This window comes from Thalassophryne amazonica, chromosome 1 (assembly GCF_902500255.1).
Source record: "Thalassophryne amazonica chromosome 1, fThaAma1.1, whole genome shotgun sequence".
Taxonomy (NCBI): Eukaryota; Metazoa; Chordata; class Actinopteri; order Batrachoidiformes; family Batrachoididae; genus Thalassophryne; species Thalassophryne amazonica.
Window position 1 is genome coordinate 35,034,391 of NC_047103.1, and position 27,582 is coordinate 35,061,972.

The 27,582-nt window shown below is 40.6% G+C and overlaps 1 protein-coding gene and 1 long non-coding RNA gene across 2 annotated transcripts; one reads left to right on the top strand and one right to left on the bottom strand.

Moving 5' to 3' along the window:
* Positions 1-7,534: 7,534 nt before the first annotated feature.
* On the top strand, positions 7,535-23,901 carry tnfsf10 (TNF superfamily member 10). The gene is made up of 6 exons (XM_034167747.1): positions 7,535-7,742; positions 13,252-13,377; positions 21,175-21,220; positions 21,376-21,492; positions 21,759-21,997; positions 23,623-23,901. Exons 1-6 carry the CDS (start codon positions 7,635-7,637, stop codon positions 23,830-23,832), a joined length of 846 nt encoding a protein of 281 aa, XP_034023638.1. The 5' UTR covers positions 7,535-7,634; the 3' UTR covers positions 23,833-23,901.
* Positions 11,335-19,202, bottom strand: LOC117508109. Its single transcript, XR_004559987.1, has 4 exons — positions 19,190-19,202; positions 17,244-17,247; positions 12,268-12,278; positions 11,335-11,457 (listed from the first exon to the last, which is right to left on the bottom strand). It is a non-coding gene; the product is annotated as an uncharacterized LOC117508109 (long non-coding RNA).
* Positions 23,902-27,582: the final 3,681 nt, after the last annotated feature.

Below are 27,582 nucleotides of genomic sequence, written 5' to 3' on the forward strand. Positions count from 1 at the left end.
ACTGCCAATTAAATAAGTCTTGTGCTCAGCCAATCAAGCGCTAGGAATGACCAGATTTGACGAATCGGCTGTGGTTGCATTGCAGGGGTGGCCAAGTTCGGTCCTCAAGAGCCACATTCCTGACACTCTTAGTTGTCTCCCTGCTCCAACACACCTGAATCCAATGAAAGACACACCTGAATCCAATGAAAGACTCCTTTCATTGGATTCAGGTGTGTTGGAGCAGGGAGACAACTAAGAGTGTCAGGAATGTGGCTCTTGAGGACCGAACTTGGCCACCCCTGCATTAGAGCCTTTGAACCTACTGTACTAACTAGAGCTCTCAGCGAAATTCTGTTGTACCTGCATTAAGGGTAAATGTCCACCAGGTGGAGATATTCAGTTCACGAACCTTAGTAGAGTAGAAAATGAGTTTTGTCACACTGGACTCATCCAGAAACGTCTCTCTAGCTATGCTAATTAACAGCAACAGGGCTAGCATAGTGCCAGCTTCAAGTTAGCATATTGGCTGTTGCTCTTGAAAACCACTTGCTAAAAATATATTTTTTGTAAGATCTCGCAATAAATTTTATGTAAAGAATGACTTTTTACTTCAGCAAACATTCACAACTGGCATATCTAGAATTGTTTTCACTGTTGGTGTGGTTTAAAATTAGCGCACATATCAGTCACTGCATTTGCAGTACGATAAGCAGCATGAACTTCTCGTTTTGTCTCACAGCTCCACAGACCAAACATTTAATGATAAAACAAGACGGTGTTTTCATATCTCGTCACTCTGGACGAAATCTTCCAAAGTGGAAAACACCAGTTTGGTGTGGAGCAAAGGCCAAATGGAGACAAAATGGTGCATTTTCAGAGTTAGTCACTGAATGTGGACGTGTTTATAGAAGACACAAAAGGAGAAAATAAGAAAAAACGAAGAGAGAGAGAGAGAGAGAGAACAAGGGGAAAAGGGAGTGAATGACAAATGTTTGTAAAGTGACTAGGGTGGAATCCACCATGTGGGGGAGTCTGTCAGCTCTCCACTTCTTATTCTGATCAAAACTTGGCCGCCATTCAGACATACTCTCAGAGAGCCAGCGAGTTCATGTGTCGATTCAGCCACACGTGCACACGGCACACCGGCGCCATCACCCCCAGCAGATTGTACAGGCGTTAGCAGAGTGAAACCCAATCGGTGAGCATCTCCCAAGAGACGGCTAGGCGTAGGAGGCAGATTGAGGCCAGATGTTGCAGATCTAGAAATGGGTCAACAGGACCAGAGTCCATTCAGTGGTTCAGTCCGCCTCACTGTGCAACAGCAGTGTGGGAACACCTCCAGCTTGGGTGACTCTGACCGCCTCCCACTGTTTTTTTAGCATCATGGGAAAACGTCACCTATTGTTCCTTAACATGTTTGTTAAATCTTGTGTAAGCGCAACAACAAATTTATGATAGACTATAGTGCAATGCTTTAATTTTTAAAGCTACAGTGTTTAGAATTTTAGGTCCTCTAGTGGTGAGGTTGCAGATGGCATTATGCTGTCACCAGTCATGATTTTGGATCTTTTCATGTTTTCGCTTCTTTGGAGATGGTGACTTATGCTCCCTTGACTTCTTGTTTTTTTTGTGTTGTTTCATGTTGTTTTTTAAAGAGACTTTTCAAACTTGTTAGCCTGCACTAGCAACCAGTAGACATTGTATCGTATTCCTCCTCTATTTTCTCTTCAACCTTCCAGACGCTTTGCAAAATGCTAAGGATGTAAATAGTGGAAGGAAGGATGGAAGTATGTCCTTTCTGGACTACTGTATCAATACTGTATCAACATGGCATGGGCTCCATGAGGGGACCTACTCCCATGTAGATACAAAAAGCTCATTCTAAGCTTATGAAAGCACTTAAATTCATTGTTGTAGGTAATTATACGTTAACTAGCGTGTTGCCTGTGGGGATCCACAGGCTCTAGGTTGGGTAGTGTTTATAAATTAGGGAGCTGACATTTTTCAACGGTGGTAATAAATTTTCCATATTTTCTATCATGAGTTTGAATGGTGTGTAAATGGTAATGGACTGTTTTTAGACGTTACTGTGTTTGTATTATGGAAACACGCAAGAATCTCAAGTAATTTCTTCGTTATTTACAATGGGAATTACTGTGAGCCGTGATCTCATCCTGTTCTTGTCATTGTGGGGACAGTGAAGTTTGCTCTCTTAACTCCCTGCTTATTGTCCTTTACAACACTGTTTGTGCTGTTTGATTCTGAGTAATAATATAATAATAATATAAGTAAATTGACTGCATTTATATAGCACTTTTCCATATGACATAAGATGTCTGAAATTCTGTTTTCGTTTATGCAGTTCCACGCAGGTTGAAGGTAGTAGACACGGAATTTATCAAATCAAATCAAATCAATTTTATTTATATAGCGCCAAATCACAACAAACAGTTGCCCCAAGGCGATTTATATTGTAAGGCAAAAGCCATACAATAATTACAGAAAAACCCCAACGGTCAAAACAACCCCCTGTGAGCAAGCACTTGGCGACAGTGGGAAGGAAAAACTCCCTTTTAACAGGAAGAAACCTCCAGCAGAACCAGGCTCAGGGAGGGGCAGTCTTCTGCTGGGACTGGTTGGGGCTGAGGGGAGAGAATCAGGAAAAAGACATGCTGTGGAAGAGAGCAGAGATCAATCACTAACGATTAAATGCAGAGTGGTGCATACAGAGCACAAAGAGAAAGAAACACTCTGCATCATGAGAACCCCCCAGCAGTCTAAGTCTATAGCAGCATAACTAAGGGATGGTTCAGGGTCACCTGATCCAGCCCTAACTATAAGCTTTAGCAAAAAGGAAAGTTTTAAGCCTAATCTTAAAAGTAGAGAGGGTGTCTGTCTCCCTGATCCGAATTGGGAGCTGGTTTCACAGGAGAGGAGCCTGAAAGCTGAAGGCTCTGCCTCCCATTCTACTCTTAAAAACCCTAGGAACTACAAGTAAGCCTGCAGTCTGAGAGCGAAGCGCTCTATTGGGGTGATATGGTACTATGAGGTCCCTAAGATAAGATGGGACTTGATTATTCAAAACCTTATAAGTAAGAAGAAGAATTTTAAATTCTATTCTAGAATTAACAGGAAGCCAATGAAGAGAGGCCAATATGGATGAAATATGCTCTCTTCTTCTAGTCCCCGTTAGTACTCTAGCTGCAGCATTTTGAAATAACTGAAGGCTTTTCAGGGAACTTTTAGGACAACCTGATAATAATGAATTACAATAGTCCAGCCTAGAGGAAATAAATGCATGAATTAGTTTTTCAGCATCACTCTGAGACAAGACCTTTCTAATTTTATAGATATTGCGCAAATGCAAAAAAGCAGTCCTACATATTTGCTTAATATGCGCATTGAAGGACATATCCTGATCAAAATGACTCCAAGATTTCTCACAGTATTACTAGAGGTCAGGGTAATGCCATCCAGAGTAAGGATCTGGTTAGACACCATGTTTCTAAGATTTGTGGGGCCAAGTACAATAACTTCAGTTTTATCTGAATTTAAAAGCAGGAAATTAGAGGTCATCCATGTCTTTATGTCTGTAAGACATTCCTGCAGTTTAACTAATTGGTGTGTGTCCTCTGGCTTCATGGATAGATAAAGCTGGGTATCATCTGCGTAACAATGAAAATTTAAGCAATGCTTTCTAATAATACTGCCTAAGGGAAGCATGTATAAAGTGAATAAAATTGGTCCTAGCACAGAACCTTGTGGAACTCCATAATTAACCTTAGTCTGTGAAGAAGATTCCCCATTTACATGAACAAATTGTAATCTATTAGATAAATATGATTCAAATCACCGCAGCGCAGTGCCTTTAATACCTATGGCATGCTCTAATCTCTGTAATAAGATTTTATGGTCAACAGTATCAAAAGCAGCACTGAGGTCTAACAGAACAAGCACAGAGATGAGTCCACTGTCCGAGGCCATAAGAAGATCATTTGTAACCTTCACTAATGCTGTTTCTGTACTATGATGAATTCTAAAACGTGACTGAAACTCTTCAAATAGACCATTCCTCTGCAGATGATCAGTTAGCTGTTTTACAACTACCCTTTCAAGAATTTTGGAGAGAAAAGGAAGGTTGGAGATTGGCCTATAATTAGCTAAGATAGCTGGGTCAAGTGATGGCTTTTTAAGTAATGGTTTAATGGTTCACAGACTAAAGTTAATTATGGAGTTCCACAAGGTTCTGTGCTAGGACCAATTTTATTCACTTTATACATGCTTCCCTTAGGCAGTATTATTAGACGGTATTGCTTAAATTTTCATTGTTACGCAGATGATACCCAGCTTTATCTATCCATGAAGCCAGAGGACACACACCAATTAGCTAAACTGCAGGATTGTCTTACAGACATAAAGACATGGATGACCTCTAATTTCCTGCTTTTAAACTCAGATAAAACTGAAGTTATTGTACTTGGCCCCACAAATCTTAGAAACATGGTGTCTAACCAGATCCTTACTCTGGATGGCATTACCCTGACCTCTAGTAATACTGTGAGAAATCTTGGAGTCATTTTTGATCAGGATATGTCATTCAAAGTGCATATTAAACAAATATGTAGGACTGCTTTTTGCATTTACGCAATATCTCTAAAATCAGAAAGGTCTTGTCTCAGAGTGATGCTGAAAAACTAATTCATGCATTTATTTCCTCTAGGCTGGACTATTGTAATTCATTATTATCAGGTTGTCCTAAAAGTTCCCTAAAAAGCCTTCAGTTAATTCAAAATGCTGCAGCTAGAGTACTGACGGGGACTAGAAGGAGAGAGCATATCTCACCCATATTGGCCTCTCTTCATTGGCTTCCTGTTAATTCTAGAATAGAATTTAAAATTCTTCTTCTTACTTATAAGGTTTTGAATAATCAGGTCCCATCTTATCTTAGGGACCTCGTAGTACCATATTACCCCAATAGAGCGCTTCGCTCTCAGACTGCAGGCTTACTTGTAGTTCCTAGGGTTTGTAAGAGTAGAATGGGAGGCAGAGCCTTCAGCTTTCAGGCTCCTCTCCTGTGGAACCAGCTCCCAATTCAGATCAGGGAGACAGACACCCTCTCTACTTTTAAGATTAGGCTTAAAACTTTCCTTTTTGCTAAAGCTTATAGTTAGGGCTGGATCAGGTGACCCTGAACCATCCCTTAGTTATGCTGCTATAGACGTAGACTGCTGGGGGGTTCCCATGATGCACTGTTTCTTTTTCTTTTTGCTCTGTATGCACCACTCTGCATTTAATCATTAGTGATCGATCTCTGCTCCCCTCCACAGCATGTCTTTTTCCTGGTTCTCTCCCTCAGCCCCAACCAGTCCCAGCAGAAGACTGCCCCTCCCTGAGCCTGGTTCTGCTGGAGGTTTCTTCCTGTTAAAAGGGAGTTTTTCCTTCCCACTGTAGCCAAGTGCTTGCTCACGGGGGGTCGTTTTGACCGTTGGGGTTTTGCATGATTGTTGTGTGGCCTTGCCTTACAGTATAGAGCGCCTTGGGGCAACTGTTTGTTGTGATTTGGCGCTATATAAAAAAAAAAATTGAATTGAATTGAATTTAATTACTGCCACCTTAAAAGCCTGTGGTACATAGCCAACTAATAAAGATAGATTGATCATATTTAAGATTGAAGCATTAAATAATGGTAGGGCTTCCTTGAGCAGCCTGGTAGGAATGGGGTCTAATAGACATGTTGATGGTTTGGAGGAAGTAACTAATGAAAATAACCCAGACAGAACAATCAACAATTTATAATTTCTGTCATGTGGTTTCTCCATGTTGTTTTGATTGGAGTGCCTCTCTGGCATGCAAGGGATTATGGGACATGTCAATAGGATGAACTGATGCAAAAAGAAAGTACTGATATGAATTGTCATGCCTTCATTTTGAAATTCCCAGAGCACATCAGTATCACCTCTTTCCTAAACATTCTGACTGTGATAACGGCGTACCGCCAGGCAGATATCAGGCACTGTTCGCCTCATATCAGTCGCTGGTCCTGAGTGGAATCAAATTTTGGCAGACCTTGTGATATATCATGAAACTTGTGAATTACACCCCAACCACCCAGGTCTGGTGCCAGGTCTTGGTGCCAGGTTTCTTTGGAGGATCCTTGGGTAAAGCTGGAATGACTGTCAAACAAGCGGTTACTTAAGCCCCGGTCACAACCCTCCGTGCGTTTTTTTCGCCGTACATTTTCTGCGGATGCCACGGCCACTACGTTTTTGTGAAAACGTACGGAGGCAGTAGCAAGAGGAGGGAGGGAGTACGTTCAACACACATCTCTAGGACTGTAACGATAGAGTTGACAATAAAGCAGTGTGTGTGTGTGGGGGGTCGCTTTTCTTTTTTATGAGCGGGACCGGAGCGGCAGGTGTTTTTCAGCGTCAACGATGCATGAGCATGTCCAGCCTGCAGCGGTCAGTTGTACGAGTGTTTACTTGCCTCGAAAAGTTACAGCTAGTTAACAGACTGAAGCTGTGGAGTGTGTGTTGCTGACATTTGGAAATAACGTCCAAGTTCAAGTGAGACACTGCGTCGTGCATGCAAGTCTGTCGGCCTCCATAGTATGTGGTGAGTGCCGTAATCTGTACTACCTACGTACGGATTTGGTTAATTCAATAGTAATTGAATGAAAATGTGCTGCTTTGAATCCGTACTGAGGCAGTACTCACAACGTGCGTCATCTGTACTGCTGGTGAATCCGCAGCCTGACCGCAGCGAAAGTTCTGCACGCACTAAAACCTCTACGGCATGTCTGCGTGTGTCTGCGTGCTCATAAATTCGTACTGAGGCAGTACTTACGACGTACAGATCTCCAAATTTAGCCCACGTTTTTGCAAGTAGACTGCACGCACATGCAAGTACGGCGGGTTGTGACCACGGCTTTGGGAACATTCAGATGAGGAGTATAACCAGCAATGTGAGGGAGTATTGGCTACAACATTTTGGGCATGCGCCAGGTGGTCAGCGGCTGGAGGAAGCAAAGGGGATGCGCGTACTTCACCTGGCATCAGTACAGTGGGGATAAGACAATTGTTTCCCCTGGGTGGTTGCCATCCAGGACCCCAAACCAAGGTTAAGCTGATTGTTGGTAATAATCACATCTGGGACCATGCTGCCTCATTCACCACCACCTCCTGAAAGTAGCCACCTCTCACCCACTGCAACTCATCTTGGCTTTTCTGGTCTTTTCGAGAATGTCAGTGAGTTGCTCATTTTTTGGAGTGAGGTTATAACTAGTTCACACAAAGGGATGAGCAAATGTAAAAACCTCCATAATGCACCGAGCTGGGGGGTGGGGGGTGGGGTGGTAGGATCGTTTATGTCCCAGTCTTCAGCACAAACTGGCGCCTTTGCCTGCCCAACCACAGAGATCTGAAACAGGATGATAAAGGTTCACAATGTTATCTCTTTTTTTTCAGCAAAAATGAAACAATAACTGATCCGGAGATATTCAAACAGGGAAGGAGCTCTTGTTCTCCAATAAGCGGCTCCTCCTCCGTGCGGAGGACGGGGAGGGCAGCAGTAAAAGGAGCAACTCTCTGCTATTGTTCTTGTTCTGGAGTGTGGAAACGGGTCGCGGACCCGGACGGCGGCGGTCTGTCGTTATGACGGGCTCCGGGCCGAGGCTCGGGGTTTTGCTGCTGGTGGCGGTTCTGCTTCAGACTGTGGCCGTGACCATCACCGTGCTGCACTTCACCACGGTTCTCAACGCGGTAAGGAGCCACGACGCAAAGCGGACTGACGCTCCAATAGGTTTTTACGCACGGCCGTGCGGCGCGCAGCGCAACGGGAAAACTGAACGCATTCAGAAATGAAAAGTAAAATCTTCGTCTTTGGGTTCTCCGCTGCAGACGCGGTGCAGCCGTTTGTGACGCATGCAAAATACTACAATACTAAGGGCAAGTTTTGGATAAAGGTTTTCTTGCGCTCTGCTGCAAAAAGACATAGGTCTTGCAAAATGCGTCTTGCTGTCCACAGAGAAAAGTAGTTCAGCACAGTGCGAGCTGAGCTTAATGCGCAGTTTTCCTGTGCTTTTTTTTTTCTTTTTTGCTTGCTGCAAATATGGACTACGATTATCTATGGTTTTATCAGAAAGCCTTTCTGAGTAAGGAACACTGTACTGGACTCGTCCTGCTTGTTTTGGTGAACCTTGACTAACTTGGATTCGAGCCCATACAACTGTGTTTATGTGCATTGATCATTACGCAGCAAAGCGAAAGAAAGGCAAAGCAGCGCAAATGGCAGGAAATTAATGTCGACTCCCTTTCCAAGATAAATGAATTGCAAAAGGTGCAGATGTCAGAGCTGCAAACTACCATGAGATAGATAGATTAGACTAAAAGTGTGATAAAGGGCCTGTTGATTTCCCAGGGTGATCACTCCAACTATTTAAAACTCAAATATATATCATTTATGATGAAACAGACAAGCAGCAGATATTCACAGAAGAGAGAGAATTCAGAAATATTTGTCTTGTTTTGCTTGATGAATGTGACTGTTAAAATACAAAAGTCAATTCATTTGCCAAACATTTCAGACCTGACATTCACATTTGCCTTTCTCCTCTAAAATATTCATCTTTATCCAGTTATGCCCGATCTAAGTTATGCACCATCTAAGGATCATGTTCATCATCAATTAATCTGTCTGCTGGGTGCATCATATATTACTGTGTGCCACAAGGCACTTTCTTTGGGCCACTTCTCTAATCTTTTTTTTTTTTTTTTACTGATTTACCTTTTGTGTTAAGCAAATATTCTATTGTATACATATGACTCTACATATGACACTACTATCCATTCATATTATTTCCACTTACATTTAATCTTATGGTGTTGCAAATAAATCAGGTTTAAAGAAGTAATATTGCCTAAAATAGTTTTTAATTGCCTTGGTATAGTTAGTTGTAGAAAAAGTAGAATGAAGAGTCTTAAATCCATTTCCACTCACGCTACCTGTCTAAAGACACTTCATCTGTGTTGTCTCAGTCCACCCAGCTGTAAATGGGTATTATATAACACCCAAATAGATCCTTGTCATTTGATTGGTGGTTTCTATGTCATGTGATATGGACCATTTGTCCCATTTGCCATTGTGTTCCATAGACCATACAAATTTGGTTCCATTTACCATGCAAATTTGGTTCCATATGTTTTCTACTGTTGCACGGTGCCACCGCTGCGTGCACTCACACTCGTGGCAATGACGCTTAGTTTAACAAACATGGCAGGGTTTGTTTTATTAATGGTGCTCATTCTTGTAACACACACATAAACAAAACACAAATTGAGTACGGCATAAGCCACCTGGAAGAGTGTGCAGTATTCGCCAGGACATCTCTATCTGAAATACAAATGCTGTCGGATTAAGAGCTGTCGCAATTTTTCGCTCGACTAAGGAAAGCAGATGGCAGTCTGTACACGAGGAAGTGAATGCACGATATCAGGTACGGACCACATCGTCAGGATTGTTAGGCATTATATAAAACAAATAATGTTTTTTCATTAATGCAATGGAAAGAATATTTCATGAAGTATAAGATGGAATGTTCCATTCAACAAGGCTCCGCCTCGCCAGTGTTTATCCCCAGATGGGACTCAACCCTATGTAGGACTTTGTACTGTATGAAAAGCAAGTCCTATAAGTACTCCATAAAACTGATCTGGCTTCCTTATTCTGGACTATACAGCTCATGGAAATCAAGATTAAACTGGATGCATACTGACTTCCAGCTGGAACCAGACTTTTTGCTCTGTTACTTATTAAAAAATCAAAACAAAAAAATCTCTCCCAAAAGCTCCAGCAGCTGGTACGCCACAGTCATCCTCAGTCTGTCTGCATGAATCAGATCAAATGCATAGATACATGACCACACAAGAACTATCCAGTATTCATAGTTTTAGTCAAATAAATTAAAACACACTGTACAAGTCAATATATTAATTTATTAATTAGAATTGCTAATAACTGAATTACTATAATTTCTTTTAACATTCAATTGTAATTAGGTAGGCTGGTCAAGTCCAGCGACTTCGGTGCTTTTGTCATTGAGGACAGGATTGCTGCACATGTATTTGCAGATCAGAGTGTTGACTCTGACTGACATCTGACTGCAGCATTTGAAAAGCTGAGTAAGGAGTCAGAGTCTCTGGGTTTGCAAATGACCTGCATCAAGATTAAGATATTCGCTTTCAATGGCTTCCTGGACTAAGATATCAGACTAGATTATCTCTTTGTGCTGAATGTGACAAACTTTGTTTTTTGAACACAGCAATTCTTAGAGAACCATTTACTCAGTGCAGTATGTTGCTCCTTCATTTTGACCTTAATTACTTGGACATAACATAATTTGGGACTTCCCAAATAATAGATTATGTCAACATTTATTTATCATTACAGTTGTCCCAGAATTCTTTGCACTGCTGTGACGTAACCATGCTGTTGTCTTTTAAAGATATAACCTCTTCAAATAAAATTTGAGTTGCAAAAATAATGTGGGGCCACTTTTAATATAAAACTGTGGGAGAGAAGCAATGTTTTTTTTTTGTACAGCACGTAGGACTTTACTCCTTGTTAAAATTTTCACAATAATCTAGTCATGTCCACCACTAATATATATACATTTTATCAACTGCAGTGCCAGGCAGCGCTGGTTAAATATCAATCATGTGGTTTGATATAGGACATGAGTCACCTTATATAGTTAATAATTGAACAGTCCCTGTGGAATAATTATGGCTCACTATCACAAATACTAAACTAAAACTAAACTAATGCAGTTTTTAAATTTATGATCAAGTACATGTACTGTATACAGTGCATCCAGAAAGTATTCACATTGTGTCATGTTTTTCCACATTTTGTTATGTTCCAGCCTTATTCCAATATAGCATAAATACATTTTCTCGCAAAATTCTACTCACTACACCCCATAATAACAACATGAAAAAAGTTTTTTTGTTTGTTTTTTGCAAATTTATAAAAAATAGAAAACTAGGAAATCACATGTACGTATGTATTCACAGCCTTTGCTGCACCTTTGGCAGCAATTACAGCCTCAGGTCGTCTTGAATATGACGCCACAAGCTTGGTGCACCTATCTTTGAGTAGTTTTGCCCATTTCTCTTTGCAACACCTCCCAAGCTCCATTAGGTTGGATGGGGAGCGTCATTGCACAGCCATTTTCAGATCTCTCCAGAGATGTTCAATCAGTTTCTGGTCTGGGCTCTGGCTGGGACACTCAAAGACATTCATATAATTGTCCTAAAGCCACTCCTTTGATATCTTGGGTGTGTGCTTAGGGTCATTGTCCTGCTGAAAGATGAACCGTCATCTCAGTCTGAGGTTAAACGCGCTCTGGAGTAGGTTTTCATCCAGGATGTCTCTGTACATTGCTGCATTCATATTTCCCTCAATCCTGACTAGTCTCTCAGTTCCTGCCGCTGGAAAACATCCCCACAGCATGATGCTGCCACCACAATGCTTCACTGTAGGGATTGTGGCTGGTTTCATCCAAACATGACGCCTGGCAAAGAGTTCAATATTTGTTTCATCAGACCAGAGAATTTTGTTTCTCATGGTCTGAGAGTCCTTCAGGTGCATTTTGGGCAACTCCAGGTGGGCTGCCATCTGCCTTTTACTAAAGAGTGGCTTTCGTCTGGCCCTCTACCATACAGGCCTGATTGGTGAATTGCTGCAGAGATGGTTGTCCTTCTGGAAGTTTCTCCTCTGTCTACAGAGGAATGCTGGAGCTCTGACAGAGTGACCATTGGGTTTTTGGTCATCTCCCATGATTGCTCAGTTGAGACGCACGGCCAGCTCTAGGAAGAGTCCTGGTGGATCTGAACTTCTTCCATTTACGCATGCTGGAGGCCACTGTACTCATTGGGACCTTCAAAGCAGCAGAAATGTTTCTGTACCCTTTCCCAGATTTGTGCCTCAAGACAATCCTGTCTCAGAGGTCTACAGACAATTCCTTTGACCTAATGCTTGATTTGTGCTCTAACATGCACTGTCAACTGTGAGACCTTATATGTGGACTGGTGTGTGTCTTTCCAAATCATGTTAAATCAACTGAATTTACTCCAGGTGGACTCTAGTTATGCTGTAGAAACATTTCAAGGATGATCAGTGAAAACAAGATACACCTGAGCTTAATTTTGAGCTTCATAAGACCGTGAATACTTATGTAGATGCGATTTCTTAGTTATTTTTTATTTTTAATAAATTTGCAAAAACCAAAAAAAAAACTCCCAACTTTTTAAACATTGTCATTATGGGTTATTGTGTGTAGAATTTTGGGGAAAAATAAATAAATTTCATCCATTTTGGGATAAGGCTGTAACATAAAATGTGGAAAAAGTGAAGTGCTGTGAATACTTTCTGGGCGCATCGTAGGTGACAGATATTAAGTACACTTAAACATGTGAGTTATTACTCAGTAGGACACAGTATCATTATATGTATTATGCTGCCATTCACATATTTCTGACTATGTTGCTGTGCACCTCCTTTTTGGTCTCTATTTGTGAGTGCACAATGGTTATAAATGAGGCCCCTGGTGCTTCCTGTCCTACTGTATGGTTGTTGGATATGGATCCTAATTAGTGATCATCGTGTCTGTGGTGCTATCAGTTTTTGTGGGTACTGTTGGATTGAGTTTGGGAGAGTCGGATGAGGTGTACTACTTTCAATATGAGGGAACATCTGCCATGATGTTTTGACCATGTGGCGGTTTCTCTGGGGATGATCCACTGTGTCTGGTCCTCTATGTTGAGGACTCCAAAATGGAAATGGCCAAAGGGACGCATATGTTTCACATGGCTGTAGTTACTGGTGAAAGAGATGGGTACTTTTAGGAGGAAGGGTTGGCCCGGAGGTCTCTCTGGGTGGCTGCCACCCAGGATGATTATGCAGTGTGGTGGATGCAATGACAAGTAACTTCAGATAATGCAACCAGACCCTACCTTTGCAGTAGGACAGCATTAAACCAGGTCACCTCAGATTGAATGACATTAAACCATTTTATCATATTTCACTGTTGGTCTCGAGCTGTCGGAAACAAACAAATGACAAATCTGAAACACGTTTGAAGAAGGTTTGAAGCAGTTTAAACCAGTCTATCCTAAAATCTGTCACAATGCAGAACATCATGATTCAGAATACGTGGAAAGTGACATTTAATGTTTCTCTGATGTTCTGATTGACATGCTCACTCTCCAGATGAAGGAGACTTTTGCTCGGAGCAGCGTTTCCTGTCTGACGGGTGCTGACTTGCAGAGCGTCTCAGCTGTACGGGGGGATCCATGCTGGCAGGTCACGCAGCAGCTTCACTTGCTCATTGAGAAGGTGCAGCGAAACACGCGCGCGCACACACACATGCACACACTTTATCCTCATTTTCCCACAGTACCATCATGTTGCAGTCAACAAATGTCTATGTAATTTGCCAGCGAGCCACTGAGTCTATGATTTGTCCAAGGATACTAAATACGATACTTGCCTGGGAAAATTGTGTGACTCTTGTATCAAGTTTAGTGTTGATAAACCTGGACAGAAAATGTGTGACGATACCCAATCACAAATCATCCTGCTACTGCTGACATTTGAGGGGACAGAAGTAAACACGGTCCAAAATAGTGCTATTATAATAATGAATAATTATTTTCTATAATTGTAGTAATATATCATTTTGGCAAAGGTCAATATGAAGAAAAATGTGGTATATGTAGACATACCTTGGCAAGGTAAGCCAGAAATCGATCGTTTTGGAGATGGTCAAGTTCGTGATTGCCTTAGCCTTACTGTCTTCATGTCCACGGTAGTTACCAAGTGTTATATATATTTAGAAGATTTTGCCTTTCAGAAGTACATAAATCATTCTGTAAAAAAGATGGCCCTAAAACCAAAATGAGATTATGGCATCACAGTGTTTCGAGCATTGTAAAGGAAAAAACAACAACAAAAAACAACAACAAATGGATTATTTTCTCTTAGACGATATTTTGAAAGCACATGAAATGATTGCAAGGAAACAGGGAGATACAGTAGATCGATACAGGGAAAGACATGTAGCAGTAGTAACCTAGCTCATGATATTTAAGGAATACACACTTTGGCAGGAGCACAGCAAACAATGTTGTGGGAGGGCCTCTAGGTGTTACTGTCACAGCGTTTACAGCATTTTGAAATGGAATACTTTCTGAAAAAAACAAACAAAAAAAAACAAAACAAAAAACAACAACAAAAACAACAAAACACTTGAATAATTTCTTCTTTTGAGCATTCTGAACAATCATTTTTGGACCATTTGGTTCACTTGCTTCAAAGTTTCAGGAAACCTATTTTCTGTTGTCACTTTGTAAATACGTGACGAAAAAGTATCAGGCCGTGTGGATAAAATTTACGTTATGTTGAAATCATCACAACATTTTATGTTTTGTATGACCGTACTGATACACAGAACAAAATGAACATTGGCATTAAATAAGCAGTATTATTAATTACTTAGTAATTTATTGGATAAGCTGTCTGAAGTGATGTGAGCAATTACAGTATTCATATTTATGAGAATCCTCACCAATTTGTCAAAGACAGCTCACTCATGAAACTTTTTTGTAAACTTTTTTCATCAGACTGAATTAATTATTATTATTTTGTCAAGTTTGACTGAAGGAATAAAACTGCATCACGTTAAACAGGTTTTAAAATCTACAATACAATGGGATCTTTTTTGCCTGCTGTGGGAAAACTCACTCTCTTGTCCCCTCTGATAAAAATCTGATAAATTTTTTTTCCCAGCATGCTGTAGTTCTGCGTCTGACACATGTTCTCTTATGCTAATCTAAACCTGTCACCCTTGAACTAAAAACTGTAGCATTTGTGTTTTTATGTATTGGGCTGTCAGGTGTCTGTGTACTTTAACATTATTTGTCGTTCGGGGAGGTTATAAACTGTAGTTTTGGAAACAGTTTCTGAGAATGACCACCAGCAGCAGCAGCTAACTTGTTAGCTATCGGTTTAGTTTTTCAGGCAGGGTCCACTGGTCCTAACCTCTTTATATTATTTGATTTTGTATATTACAACCCCAAACTTATTTAAAAGTTCACAAGTAATATAATACTTTCAAATAGCTAACAAACCAGATCCAGTTTTGTTTATTAAAACATACGATTCTCTTGACATATGCCATTAATCACATTTAATTGTACTGATGTCTATAAATTTGTTGAATTGAAAATCAACAAATAATGGTAATTCACCAAAATTAAATGTTTTTTTTAATGTCACACTTTTGTAAGCCTACCATAAATGTAAAAACAACTTCAACATTCTCTCCTTAATACTAGGTCTAGGACTAGTAGACCCTAGGACAAGTGGGAAGTTCCCAGTTTTTCACTGTTGTTAGCTACGTGAGTAAACCCCATCAGCATTGTTCATCAAATGTTATCACACTGTCACTGAACTTTCAGTATTCTTTAAGTTGCTCCAGCATACAAAACAGATCATAATTTTGGTCCTCATTGGTACAGTGAAAAAAACAAGTATTTGTTATTATTGCAGTTTTTCCAAGTTCTTCTGTCAGCTATCTGCAGTGCTGAGAACATTAGGAGGAAAAACGCTGAAATGACCTCTAACTACTGTCTGCTGCAGACAGACAAAAAGCTCCTTCATAGCTGAAAACGTGATGTGATCCTGTGCATGGTTTAATCAGCACAGGAATGCATTTACCTCTTCTGCACGCACGTACACACGCACACGTATGCACGCACATGTGCATTTGCTTGTTGTTTGTTCAGTGGGTAAATGCCTCTCAGATTTCAGATGTTTCCGAGCATCTCTGATTTGTTTCATATACCTTCACAAAATAATTTTTTCCTGTGAACACCATACAAAATGACAGCCTTATATCTTCATTAGTTTTTGAGACACTGGGGCTTTAAACATGAGATGTGACACGGTAACACAGTGCAATGAAAAGGGGCAGTACAGAAAACAGATGACAAGTTCAGTAAGCCATTACTTTTGGACCTGTTCATACTAGAATTTTCAGGAGCTGATGTCTTTATAACTACAGTAAATGTCTTTGGATGTGGGAGGAAGCCGGAGCACCTGGAGGGAACCCACGCAAACACGGGAAGAATATGTAAACTCCACACAGAAAGGCCACAGGTGGGAATCAAACCTTCTCATTGTGAGGCAACAGTGCTAACCACTAAACCACGGTGCTGCCTTGCTGAAAACTGTAAAGGAAAAAAAAAAAAATGCTTTTTAGTGAATTTGGCCATTTGCATGGCCACAAATTTGGTAATATTTCTCATGTTGTAGACCCATTTTGGTGAGTTAATGTTTTTGTGCAAGAAGTGAATTTTTTTGATATATATATACACTCAACAAAAATATAAACGAAACACTTTTGGTTTTGCTCCCATTTTGTATGAGATGAACTCAAAGATCTAAAACTTTTTCCACATACACAATATCACCATTTCCCTCAAATATTGTTCACAAACCAGTCTAAATCTGTGATAGTGAGCACTTCTCCTTTGCTGAGATAATCCATCCCACCTCACAGGTGTGCCATATCAAGATGCTGATTAGACACCATGATTAGTGCACAGGTGTGCCTTAGACTGCCCACAATAAAAGGCCACTCTGAAAGGTGCAGTTTTATCACACAGCACAATGCCACAGATTTCGCAAGATTTGAGTGAGCGTGCAATTGGCATGCTGACAGCAGGAATGTCAACCAGAGCTGTTGCTCGTGTATTGAATGTTCATGTCTCTACCATAAGCCGTCTCCAAAGGCATTTCAGAGAATTTGGCAGTACATCCAACCAGCCTCACAACCGCAGACCACATGTAACCACACCAGCCCAGAACCTCCACATCCAGCATGTTCACCTCCAAGATCGTCTGAGACCAGCCACTCGGACAGCTGCTGAAACAATCGGTTTGCATAACCAAAGAATTTCTGCACAAACTGTCAGAAACCGTCTCAGGGAAGCTCATCTGCATGCTCATCGTCCTCATCGGGGTCTCGACCTGACTCCAGTTTGTCGTCGTAACCGACTTGAGTGGGCAAATGCTCACATTCACTGGTGTTTGGCACGTTGGAGAGGTGTTCTCTTCAACTCTATGCGAAGATGTGTTGCACTGCATGAGGCAAATGGTGGTCACACCAGATACTGACTGGTATCCCCCCCCAATAAAACAAAACTGCACCTTTCAGAGTGGCCTTTTATTGTGGGCAGTCTAAGGCACACCTGTGCACTAATCATGGTGTCTAATCAGCATCTTGATATGGCACACCTGTGAGGTAGGATGGATTATCTCAGCAAAGGAGAAGTGCTCACTATCACAGATTTAGACTGGTTTGTGAACAATATTTGAGGGAAATGGTGATATTGTGTATGTGGAAAAAGTTTTAGATCTTTGAGTTCATCTCATACAAAATGGGAGCAAAACCAAAAGTGTTGTTTTTATATTTTTGTTGAGTGTGTATATATATATATATATATATATATATATATATATACCAATATTTGAAATGCATATTGCTTGTGTTTGACAACATTTACCATAAGCAGAATTATCCCACTGGACAGAGCACATTTTCATTAATACATGCACAAAATAAGACGTTGCCTTGAACCAAGCTCTAATGACTTACTGAACGTTTTATCCTTTAACACTCATTTTTGCAGTAAAATCAACATCACACCAAAATTTTAAAGCCCAGATATCTCAACAGTTGCTGAAGAATAAAGGCTGTAGTTTTATATGGTGTTTACAGAGAACAATACTGTTATTTTATCAGAGATGGTCAGTGGGCAGGCCTCTGATGATTTCACATGAACAGACCCCGTTCTGTTTTTGTGCTTTTGGAAATAACTCCGGTACGGCATATTCTCAGACTCAGCTGCTTGACTAAACATAGACCAGAACATAAACATGCAGGAATAGTTCGTCTGTTTGCGCATTAAACCCATCACATGTGGTGATTGTGCCCTTACAGCTCTGCCATTATTATAAATATCAAAACATTTTTTTTTAATTACCAATCACACTGAAGTGCTGCTTTATTCAGAAACAGTAAAATGCGTGAGAAAAAATAAAATGACAGATTCATGCCAATTTTGTAACATTTTGGCTCCAGATGAATGGGTGCAGGCCGATGTGGTTCATAGATTTTTGCTTCACTTTTCTCTGAATAGAAAAATACTGCCTTAAAGGGACATTAAATAACTTTTACAGCCTCTACTGCTGGCCACGGTGTACTGCAACTACTGGCTAATCCTCTGTACATGTTAATATTTAACTTTAGGATATTATGGGAATGTTACTGACCTTTATCTTTTCTTCCATGATGATTGTTTTTCTGCATTATTTGTACAATCTCTTTCACATCTGTGTGACTTTATGAAAACTAACAGTGTGCACATAATCCAGCACACAAGAGACCATTATTATCAGTTTGGCAGAAGATGCATATTTTGGAAATGTGAGAAAAAAGAAGAAGAAGAGATTCATTCCAGGAAGTGTTCTCTTGCACAACCTGAACACAAAGGCTCATTTTAAAAAAAATTCAGCAGCACAGACTTCCCCGTGTTGATGTCAGTGCTTTTCAGAGCTACGATTTATAACTCATTAACACATGATCTTTATTGATTTGTGTTCGCTGGACCACAGCCTGTATAAGTTATTGTATTATTACTAGATAATAGTACCTGCACCCTCGACCTGATCCCGGAAAAGCGTCTGAAGATGAGTGAGTGAGTGAGTGAGTAGTACCTGTGGGCATAAAGATGCGACTGTAATCTTACATATAACCCCAGTGACCATGACCATCACTCAAATGATTGACCTTTGGTTGACCTTGCTAGGGCACTTCTGGAATCCAGCTAAATATGCGCCACGTTTTGTCCACATTGGTTTGAAAACCAAAGACGCTGATATTAACCAAAATGAATTCTTCAATGGCAAGTTCAAGGTCACCATTTGTTGACATCCTGAGTTTGTTCGAAATCTCCTGTCAGAAAATCAACAGAGACAAGCAGGTGTGACCTTGACCCCAGTGATTGACATTTGACAAATTTGACCTTGCTGAAGCAAATTTGGAACCCAGCTCCAGATGTATGTCAGGTTTGATGAGTGGAACACCCCCTCCCCACCCCCACAATTTTGACCTTTCACCCCAGTGACCTTCACATTTGGTACATTTGATCTAGTCTTTGTATTTCTGGAATGCACCTCCATATGTGTGTGTCAGGTTTGGTGCAAATAAGTAAAAAAAAAAAAACAAAACAACAAAAAATACCTCAGATGTGACCTTTAACCTCACTGACCTTGCCCCCGATTGACCTTTGACCAACTTGATTTCGCCTGGGTGGCACACCTACATACATGTGCAGAATTTGGTGGACATTTGAATTAAATCAGAATTGACCTCTCACCCCCATGACCTTGACCTTTGCCAAAACAAACCCTTTAAGTGCAATTCTGAGGTTGACCGTCATCCACATATCAGGTTTCAGCCAAAGGACCTGTGAGGAGTCAAGAAACAGACAAATGCTGTTCAAATTACAGAATGAGTCCATTTCCTTCGAGAAAAGGTTTCTGAAAAGGTTCACAGACTAAAGTTAATTATGGAGTTCCACAAGGTTCTGTGCTAGGCCCAATTTTATTCACTTTATACATGCTTCCCTTAGGCAGTATTATTAGACGGTATTGCTTAAATTTTCATTGTTACGCAGATGATACCCAGCTTTATCTATCCATGAAGCCGGAGGACACACACCAATTAGCTAAACTGCAGGATTGTCTTACAGACATAAAGACATGGATGACCTCTAATTTCCTGCTTTTAAACTCAGATAAAACTGAAGTTATTGTACTTGGCCCCACAAATCTTAGAAACATGGTGTCTAACCAGATCCTTACTCTGGATGGCATTACCCTGACCTCTAGTAATACTGTGAGAAATCTTGGAGTCATTTTTGATCAGGATATGTCATTCAAAGCGCATATTAAACAAATATGTAGGACTGCTTTTTGCATTTACGCAATATCTCTAAAATCAGAAAGGTCTTGTCTCAGAGTGATGCTGAAAAACTAATTCATGCATTTATTTCCTCTAGGCTGGACTATTGTAATTCATTATTATCAGGTTGTCCTAAAAGTTCCCTAAAAAGCCTTCAGTTAATTCAAAATGCTGCAGCTAGAGTACTGACGGGGACTAGAAGGAGAGAGCATATCTCACCCATATTGGCCTCTCTTCATTGGCTTCCTGTTAATTCTAGAATAGAATTTAAAATTCTTCTTCTTACTTATAAGGTTTGAATAATCAGGTCCCATCTTATCTTAGGGACCTCGTAGTACCATATCACCCCAATAGAGCGCTTCGCTCTCAGACTGCAGGCTTACTTGTAGTTCCTAGGGTTTGTAAGAGTAGAATGGGAGGCAGAGCCTTCAGCTTTCAGGCTCCTCTCCTGTGGAACCAGCTCCCAATTCAGATCAGGGAGACAGACACCCCTCTACTTTTAAGATTAGGCTTAAAACTTTCCTTTTGCTAAAGCTTATAGTTAGGGCTGGATCAGGTGACCCTGAACCATCCCTTAGTTATGCTGCTATAGACGTAGACTGTTGGGGGGTTCCCATGATGCACTGTTTCTTTCTCTTTTTGCTCTGTATGCACCACTCTGCATTTAATCATTAGTGATCGATCTCTGCTCCCCTCCACAGCATGTCTTTTTCCTGGTTCTCTCCCTCAACCCCAACCAGTCCCAGCAGAAGACTGCCCCTCCCTGAGCCTGGTTCTGCTGGAGGTTTCTTCCTGTTAAAAGGGAGTTTTTCCTTCCCACTGTAGCCAAGTGCTTGCTCACAGGGGGTCGTTTTGACCGTTGGGGTTTTACATAATTATTGTATGGCCTTGCCTTACAATATAAAGCGCCTTGAGGCAACTGTTTGTTGTGATTTGGCGCTATATAAAAAAATTGATTGATTGATTGATTGACTTTAATCAAGCTTTAAAGATATTTGCTGATGTGATTTTGTGTATGTGGTTTGGTGGTTTTATGAATTGAGCATGACGGGTCACAAAGCTTTCTTTCATGCATTGCGATTTTTTTTCTCTTCTTATTCCAGTCTCTGTCTCAGCGTTATCAGAAAGCCATTTCTTCAGCTGTTAGAGGTGAGAAAAACAAACTCAACATTCACAGGATTTTGGTTTTACAGTATTTTGTGTCATCACTGGGTTTTAAGACCATTACAGCCAACTTTGCTTCCATTTTTTTAATGCATCTTTTAAAAAGAAACAAAGAACCCAAACCTCTCTCTTGCTGTTAGATGAAGTATCTCGAGTGCTGCCCTCACTTGTGTTGGATGACAAGGACTCGCCTCATCCCAAAGTCTCCGCCCATGTCACCGGCAGCTTTCTGCCCAAACAGGAGCGAGGAGGAGGAGGTAAGTTCCAAATATGATGATGCACTGACATGTGGTCTGAAAACCAAATGTATGTGTTCAAGACAACACTGGAAGCCAGAATTCAAAACGCCCACGTCTGACCTCAAAGTGCTCCAGTTTTAAGTGAATTAAGTTTCAATCCAAAATTCCATAATGGAACTGTGGCATAACTGAGATGTCACAAATTTACAGATTTTGCTCAAACAAGACTCATCGAATGACATCCTGAATTTATTGTTTTATCTATTGATCTTCTCGGGCTGCAGTCTCTCCTGGGCGACGCGTTCAGGGCCAGAAGATTTCATGGTGGGAGGGGCAGAAGGGTCTGGCCTTCCTCCAGGATGTGCAGCTGGTGGATGGTGAGCTGGTGGTTCCTCAGGCCGGCCTCTACTACATCTACGCTCAGACATATTTTAGACACACCCACTCCCTGGAGGAGGATGGCGAGGACAGCCAGGAGGCACAGGACAGAGGAAGGCCTCTGCTGCAGTATGTCTATAAAAAGGTAAGAATTCCACACCTCTTTTCTTTTATTGTTCATGGACTACATTTTTATAGCTCACACTCTCCAAAAGCACTTTACAAAGATGCCTCCCATCCACCCATGTCAGCAGCATCCACAACTCACCATCAACAACTTTGGGGACTTACTCAAGGTCACCTGTGTGCCGCTACCACCTAGTTTGGCGTAATGTATGACCCATAATTAACTAAGTGTGTGTGTATAATATATATATATATATATATATATATATATATATATATATATATATATATATATATAATACAAACTGTAGCTTTTTGGAATCCCTATGATCAGACAGATTATGTGGTATCCTCCTCAACATGTGTGGAGCATTTTTAAACTTTAGCTCCTGTGTAATCCTGTAAACCCCTACCTGGCTCACCTACTACCTTGGGTTGGCTATTATAGTTTTTTCCAAGTCCCTCTAGATAGGTGACCAAAATGCCATACTGAAGGTTTTGTCACCATGGGTGATATAGTGACCAACCTGTATGGACCAGGGACTACTTAACAAGTTGTTCATCTGAAGGGGTCCACCCCTCTAACCATCTTGGCCACCACCTGCCCAATTATGCTGGACATAGGTACATGCCTATCATGTCTCGGAACTGACCGGTAAATGCCCAGCCAGAAATCCAGTCCATCCTTATTTCCTGGAAGTAAGCATCCCGACAGTACTGCCAGGTGTTATATGGGAGTCTCATTTGCCTGCTCAAGTCACTGTGGTCCTCAGAAATGGACGTTCTTGATTGACCATGCATCATACACCATCAAGAAAGGGCACTGCATGCCCATGGTGCCAGTTGGAATTGGTCTCATTCAGGTGTCCCTAATCACTCTTTTGGGTGGGGAGAAGGGGTGGAGAAGTAATTCTTGCCATACCCAAAAATTCTGAGAGACCAAGTCCAGAAACCAACCTGTTACCGTCTTTGGCATCTGAAGGTGTAGCTAGGATCACATATGCATTATTTATTAAACGTGTCCCAAATAGTTGATTTAATGGTGCACTTTTTTAGACTTGTGCTGAGTTTTATCCTTCTCTCTCGTGTCTTTCAGTCTTTCATGGTCTTTAAACTGCTCACTTATAACTGTCACTGGCAACTGTCTAAGGAACCAAAAGTGATTTACATATAGCTGAGCAGGTAGCTTACCAAGTGCGAGAAAGAGTTGGACTGCCAATATGTAGACCTGGGTTTGATTTCCTGGTTAAACTATGTGTCTGTGTCCTTGGACAAGACTCTTCATCTGCATTGTCCCAGTCCACCCAGCTGTAAATGGTTACCAGCCTTGGCTGAGGAAGTAACCTAGTTGGACTAGTGTCCCAGCCAGAATCTGCTTCGTGCTAATAGTTGTCACATGGTCCTTTCTACTTCTTTTAAGGGTGACCACATATTGAAACAATATTGAACAATGCTGCATCAAATCAATCAAGCTAGTGGGTTTTGATAAATATCAATAAAATCTGTTGCCTTGTTGTCTTTGGAACAGGACAATTGTCAGTCTTAAAGCTCTGCCAACCTAAAATCTTATGAACATGACGGTGATGTATTTTTTTAACCACCACACATCACACCAGTCCATCTTCTCTCTCTTTTTTCCAACAGGTGAGTACTTACCCCATTCCCATCCTGCTGATGAAGACAAGCCGTACCTCCTGCTGGTCCCGGGGATCCCAATTTTCTCTGCACTCTGCCCACCAAGGGGGATTGTTTCCACTTAGCAGTGGTGACCGTCTGTTTGTCACAGTGACCAACGCCACAGCTGTAGACATGGATGAGAGAAGCAGCTTCTTTGGAGCGTTTCTCATCAGCTAGTGGACCGCTTGTCAGCGGAGCATCTGATGAAAAGACTTCAAGGAGGATTACAAAATGACTACAGACCTCTAGGTCTGCCTCTTTTGTTTATTATAGTGGCTAACTCTCATGTACGGGTGATTCTTAGACTACGGGCACTTATTATGTCCTTTGATCATATTGTATGAAAAACAGAAAAAAGGGGAAATTTCACACTTTTATAGTTATCTTTACAATGAAAGTGTGTTAAGAAATGTGTTCTAGTAGTCTATGATGACTTTTTCACCTTTTTTCAGCATCATTATATGCAAATATTGCCGTTTTGTGCTTGTCCCACACCCAGACTTTTGATCTTCAATGATAAAAATGAATGGTAAAGAAACATTTTTTTCTAATGTTTTAAAATATCTCTGAATAAAATATCAGTAAAATAATCAAAACATAATTGGGGTATTCAATGTCATACAACTGTTGTGATTTTTTTAAACAAAATGTAGTTATCCCACACTATTGCCATAATTCCCACCACAACACTGTAATGTCCCTAAACAGTTTGTATGAAAGATTGTTTGGGTAATTTCTATGGAGATAAACAGTGACATCAGAGCACATGTATATAGCACCAAATCACAACAAACAGTTGCCCAAAGGCGCTTTATATTGTAAGGCAATGGTGTGGTTGAAATTACATTTACAAGGCCAATAGTGCCCGTAGTTAAAGAATCACCCGTACATACATGAAAAACCCTTCACAAAGTGAAATAGGGAATTGTGAAAAAGTCAACTTTCTACTGGATCACAAACACTTGGCCATACTGTTTTCTGGGGTGACTGATGTGGATTTGCGTAAGTCTGTATATGTGACAACTAATCTTCAAAAATCTGTTGTAGAAGATTTTTGTAATCTTTTCTTTATGGAAGAAATTTCTTTTTAAAAAAATTTCAAATGGCCAATGGCAATTCATGACCAACTCACAAAGGCTCAGCTGGCTAACTAGCTAAACCTAGATAATATTTTATGTAATATGCTTCCAATACAATCTACATTGTATATGTTATATATAACAGAAATCTAGAACTTTAGTCAAAAGCAGCTGGTGTCCTTAAGATTTATCATTAATCATACAAGTGGTTTCTTCAGTAGACCAATGTGGACACCCCAGTTATACCCTTTAACAGGGGTGCCGAAAAGGGGAGAATAAGGAGAAGGATTCTAGGGGCCCATGATTGACAAGGGCCCAGAGAGGCCCTAATCCAATTTTAATAATAATACAATAATATGGGGGTTGGCCCAGTAAGATTTCTTTTCATGGGGCTCAAAATCCGTGGCAGTGCCCCTGCCCTTCAGAGCTTCCCCAAAACTAAACAAACAGGCTTGCTCCAGTCCACACGTAGCTCTCTGACAGCTGGTTCAGTGTGGTGCTTTCCAGAGTAGTACCTTGGAGGAGCTCCTTTGTGTCCCTGCGTGGGAGGTTGGCATGTTTCTCAGCACAAGTCTAGAAAAGTGCACTCTGTTCCAGGCAGTCCAGTGTAGGCTCAGTGCAACATGACATCTAGTTTTCACACCAAGCATGGAAAGAATTACCCCAAGATATCAAGAGTTGAAGATACATTTTACACCAAGTTAGTCTGGGGTTACATCGGGCAAGGGTTGGACCTGCAGGTCAAGCTGGTTGGTCATCCACCAAACTGAAGGGGGGGGAAAGAAGCTTTTCCTGACTTTTACCAAGTAGTGTACCTGCTCACGATGACTCAGCACAAAATGCTGCAAGGTGAAAGCTGCTCTGGGGAAATCAACCAAGATGCAGAGATGCACCTCAACCCGTAACAGTTAAAATCTGACTGTGGATCTTCATCAACAGATACACTGTGGGAAGGAAAATGATTTCGCAGCACTTTCAACAAAAGTCAGATAAATGTGATTCCCCTCAAAACCTTCAGAGAAGTTGCCCCAGTGTCACCGACTGAACGATCCCCCCCTAAAAATTGGTCCGCCCTGCCTTCACTGTGCATGCGTCAACTGCGGTTCACAGATTATTGCATCGTTTCTCTGCTTAAAACTGCACTCCAGTCATCATCTATCTCAGCGACAGATATCTGAAGCTTTTGTACACCAATCATTTCCACATAAATTCAGCATTATTTCATCATAAACAACAGAGAAAGTGATCAGAGCGCTGCAGCTACATGAGCTGCTAGCTGATGCATTCACTGCACGTAAGTCATTTCAATGTGTCACCAAGTGTCGTATTTCTGCGTAAAACTGACTTTAGAATGATTTAAGAAGTTTTACCTGTCATCTGATGGTTAATAATCCCATTAATCCATTTGATTGCTTTGGGTGAAGAGACTGTCTCAGACGAGCTGCTGAGCTCCGAGATGATGCATGCGCAGTGGAGGCAGGGTGCACCGATTTTTAGGGGGCGGACTGTTCAGTCTGCGGCACTGGAAATGACAAAGTGGGATGGTAACGTCTTGAGGCCATATGTGATTTTGAACCTCAAGGCCACAGGTTTACTAGTTCCCTATTAGAAGGCTAAATAATCAGTGTATGGCACGCTGTAGGTATTTGACATATGACTTGTCAAGATTTTATGTGAAAGTGCATCTATGTACTAAACTGCCACCTTTATATAGATATTGCCTCATGGCCAAACTGCATTTTTAAAATTAAATTGCTCAGTGCAAAAGCATCCTGTGAAAGTAGCTTGCAACTTCAGAATCTCCACAAGGTGGAGCCATGTACGTCGTTGTTTGATCAGTTACATGCATCAGGGTCATTAACATTAAATGTCAAAAATCTGTTTTGTCTCAGTGTAATTTGGTTGGTTGACATTAGTATAAAAAAAAGAAAAAAAAAGAAAAGTACAAACACTTAGTTGTAAATACTATGAAGATTGGAAGAACAAAAGTTAAGACCATTTTCATATTAGTATTTTATTTGTAAAAAAAAAAAAGATTGATTCACAGCTTCTTTAGATCAATGCAGGAGGTAGCTGTTAAATCAAAAACAGTTTAATAAAAAAGATCTCGAAAAGCTGAGGCACCTATCAGGGAATGGAGCAACAGAATTAATATTTTTAAATTCTTTGCATACATGACACTGTGTGTCCGTGTTTAAATTTGAATGCAAATGTTACTTCCGACTTTCACAGAAAAAAAATTATTTTGTTAAAGTAATGTTTTTGTAAAGTCTTGCCAAGATATTAATGATCAGAGGCTGTCCATGTTAATGTATGTAGAGATGTAAATATTTCAATATTTTTGCTGGATTTTGTTTCTTGTTTTACATATATAATTATATAATTCAGCCAGGATATTAAAAGGAATCACTTCTTTGTCTGGAACTTTTTGTACTCGTGAACTTTGCTCAATTTTGACTCAGTGAGATGTGAAGGATTTATGTGGGAGTTTAATGTCCAATTTACTTATGAAAATCTTACTAATATTTAAACATTGTATATTAATATTTAACAATTATAAAGTTTCCAATTCATCTAACCTGCATATCTTTAAATGTGAGAGGAAATTGGAGCACCCGAAGAAAACCCAGGCAAACACGGGAAGAACGTGCAAACGCCACACAGAAAGGCCACAGGTGGGAATCGAACCCATGACCTTCTTGTTGTGAGGTAACCTTGCTAACCACTAAGCCACCGTGCTAATACACATTTCGGTCATGTTTTGGTGGAAAAACAAAACAAAACCAAACACCTCATTTAAGGCTGGCTTTTTGGGCATTGCCTTTTATATTCTTCCAGCATGACTCAT

What these genes read in the sequence shown, in the direction of transcription:
- tnfsf10 (XM_034167747.1), top strand. Translation starts at nt 7,635, where the DNA reads ATGACGGGCTCCGGGCCGAGGCTCGGGGTTTTGCTGCTGGTGGCGGTT. An exon ending in TCACCACGGTTCTCAACGCG is followed by an intron (nt 7,743 to 13,251) that starts GTAAGGAGCCAC and finishes CTCACTCTCCAG; the next exon opens with ATGAAGGAGACTTTTGCTCG. An exon ending in CATTTCTTCAGCTGTTAGAG is followed by an intron (nt 21,221 to 21,375) that starts GTGAGAAAAACA and finishes TCTTGCTGTTAG; the next exon opens with ATGAAGTATCTCGAGTGCTG.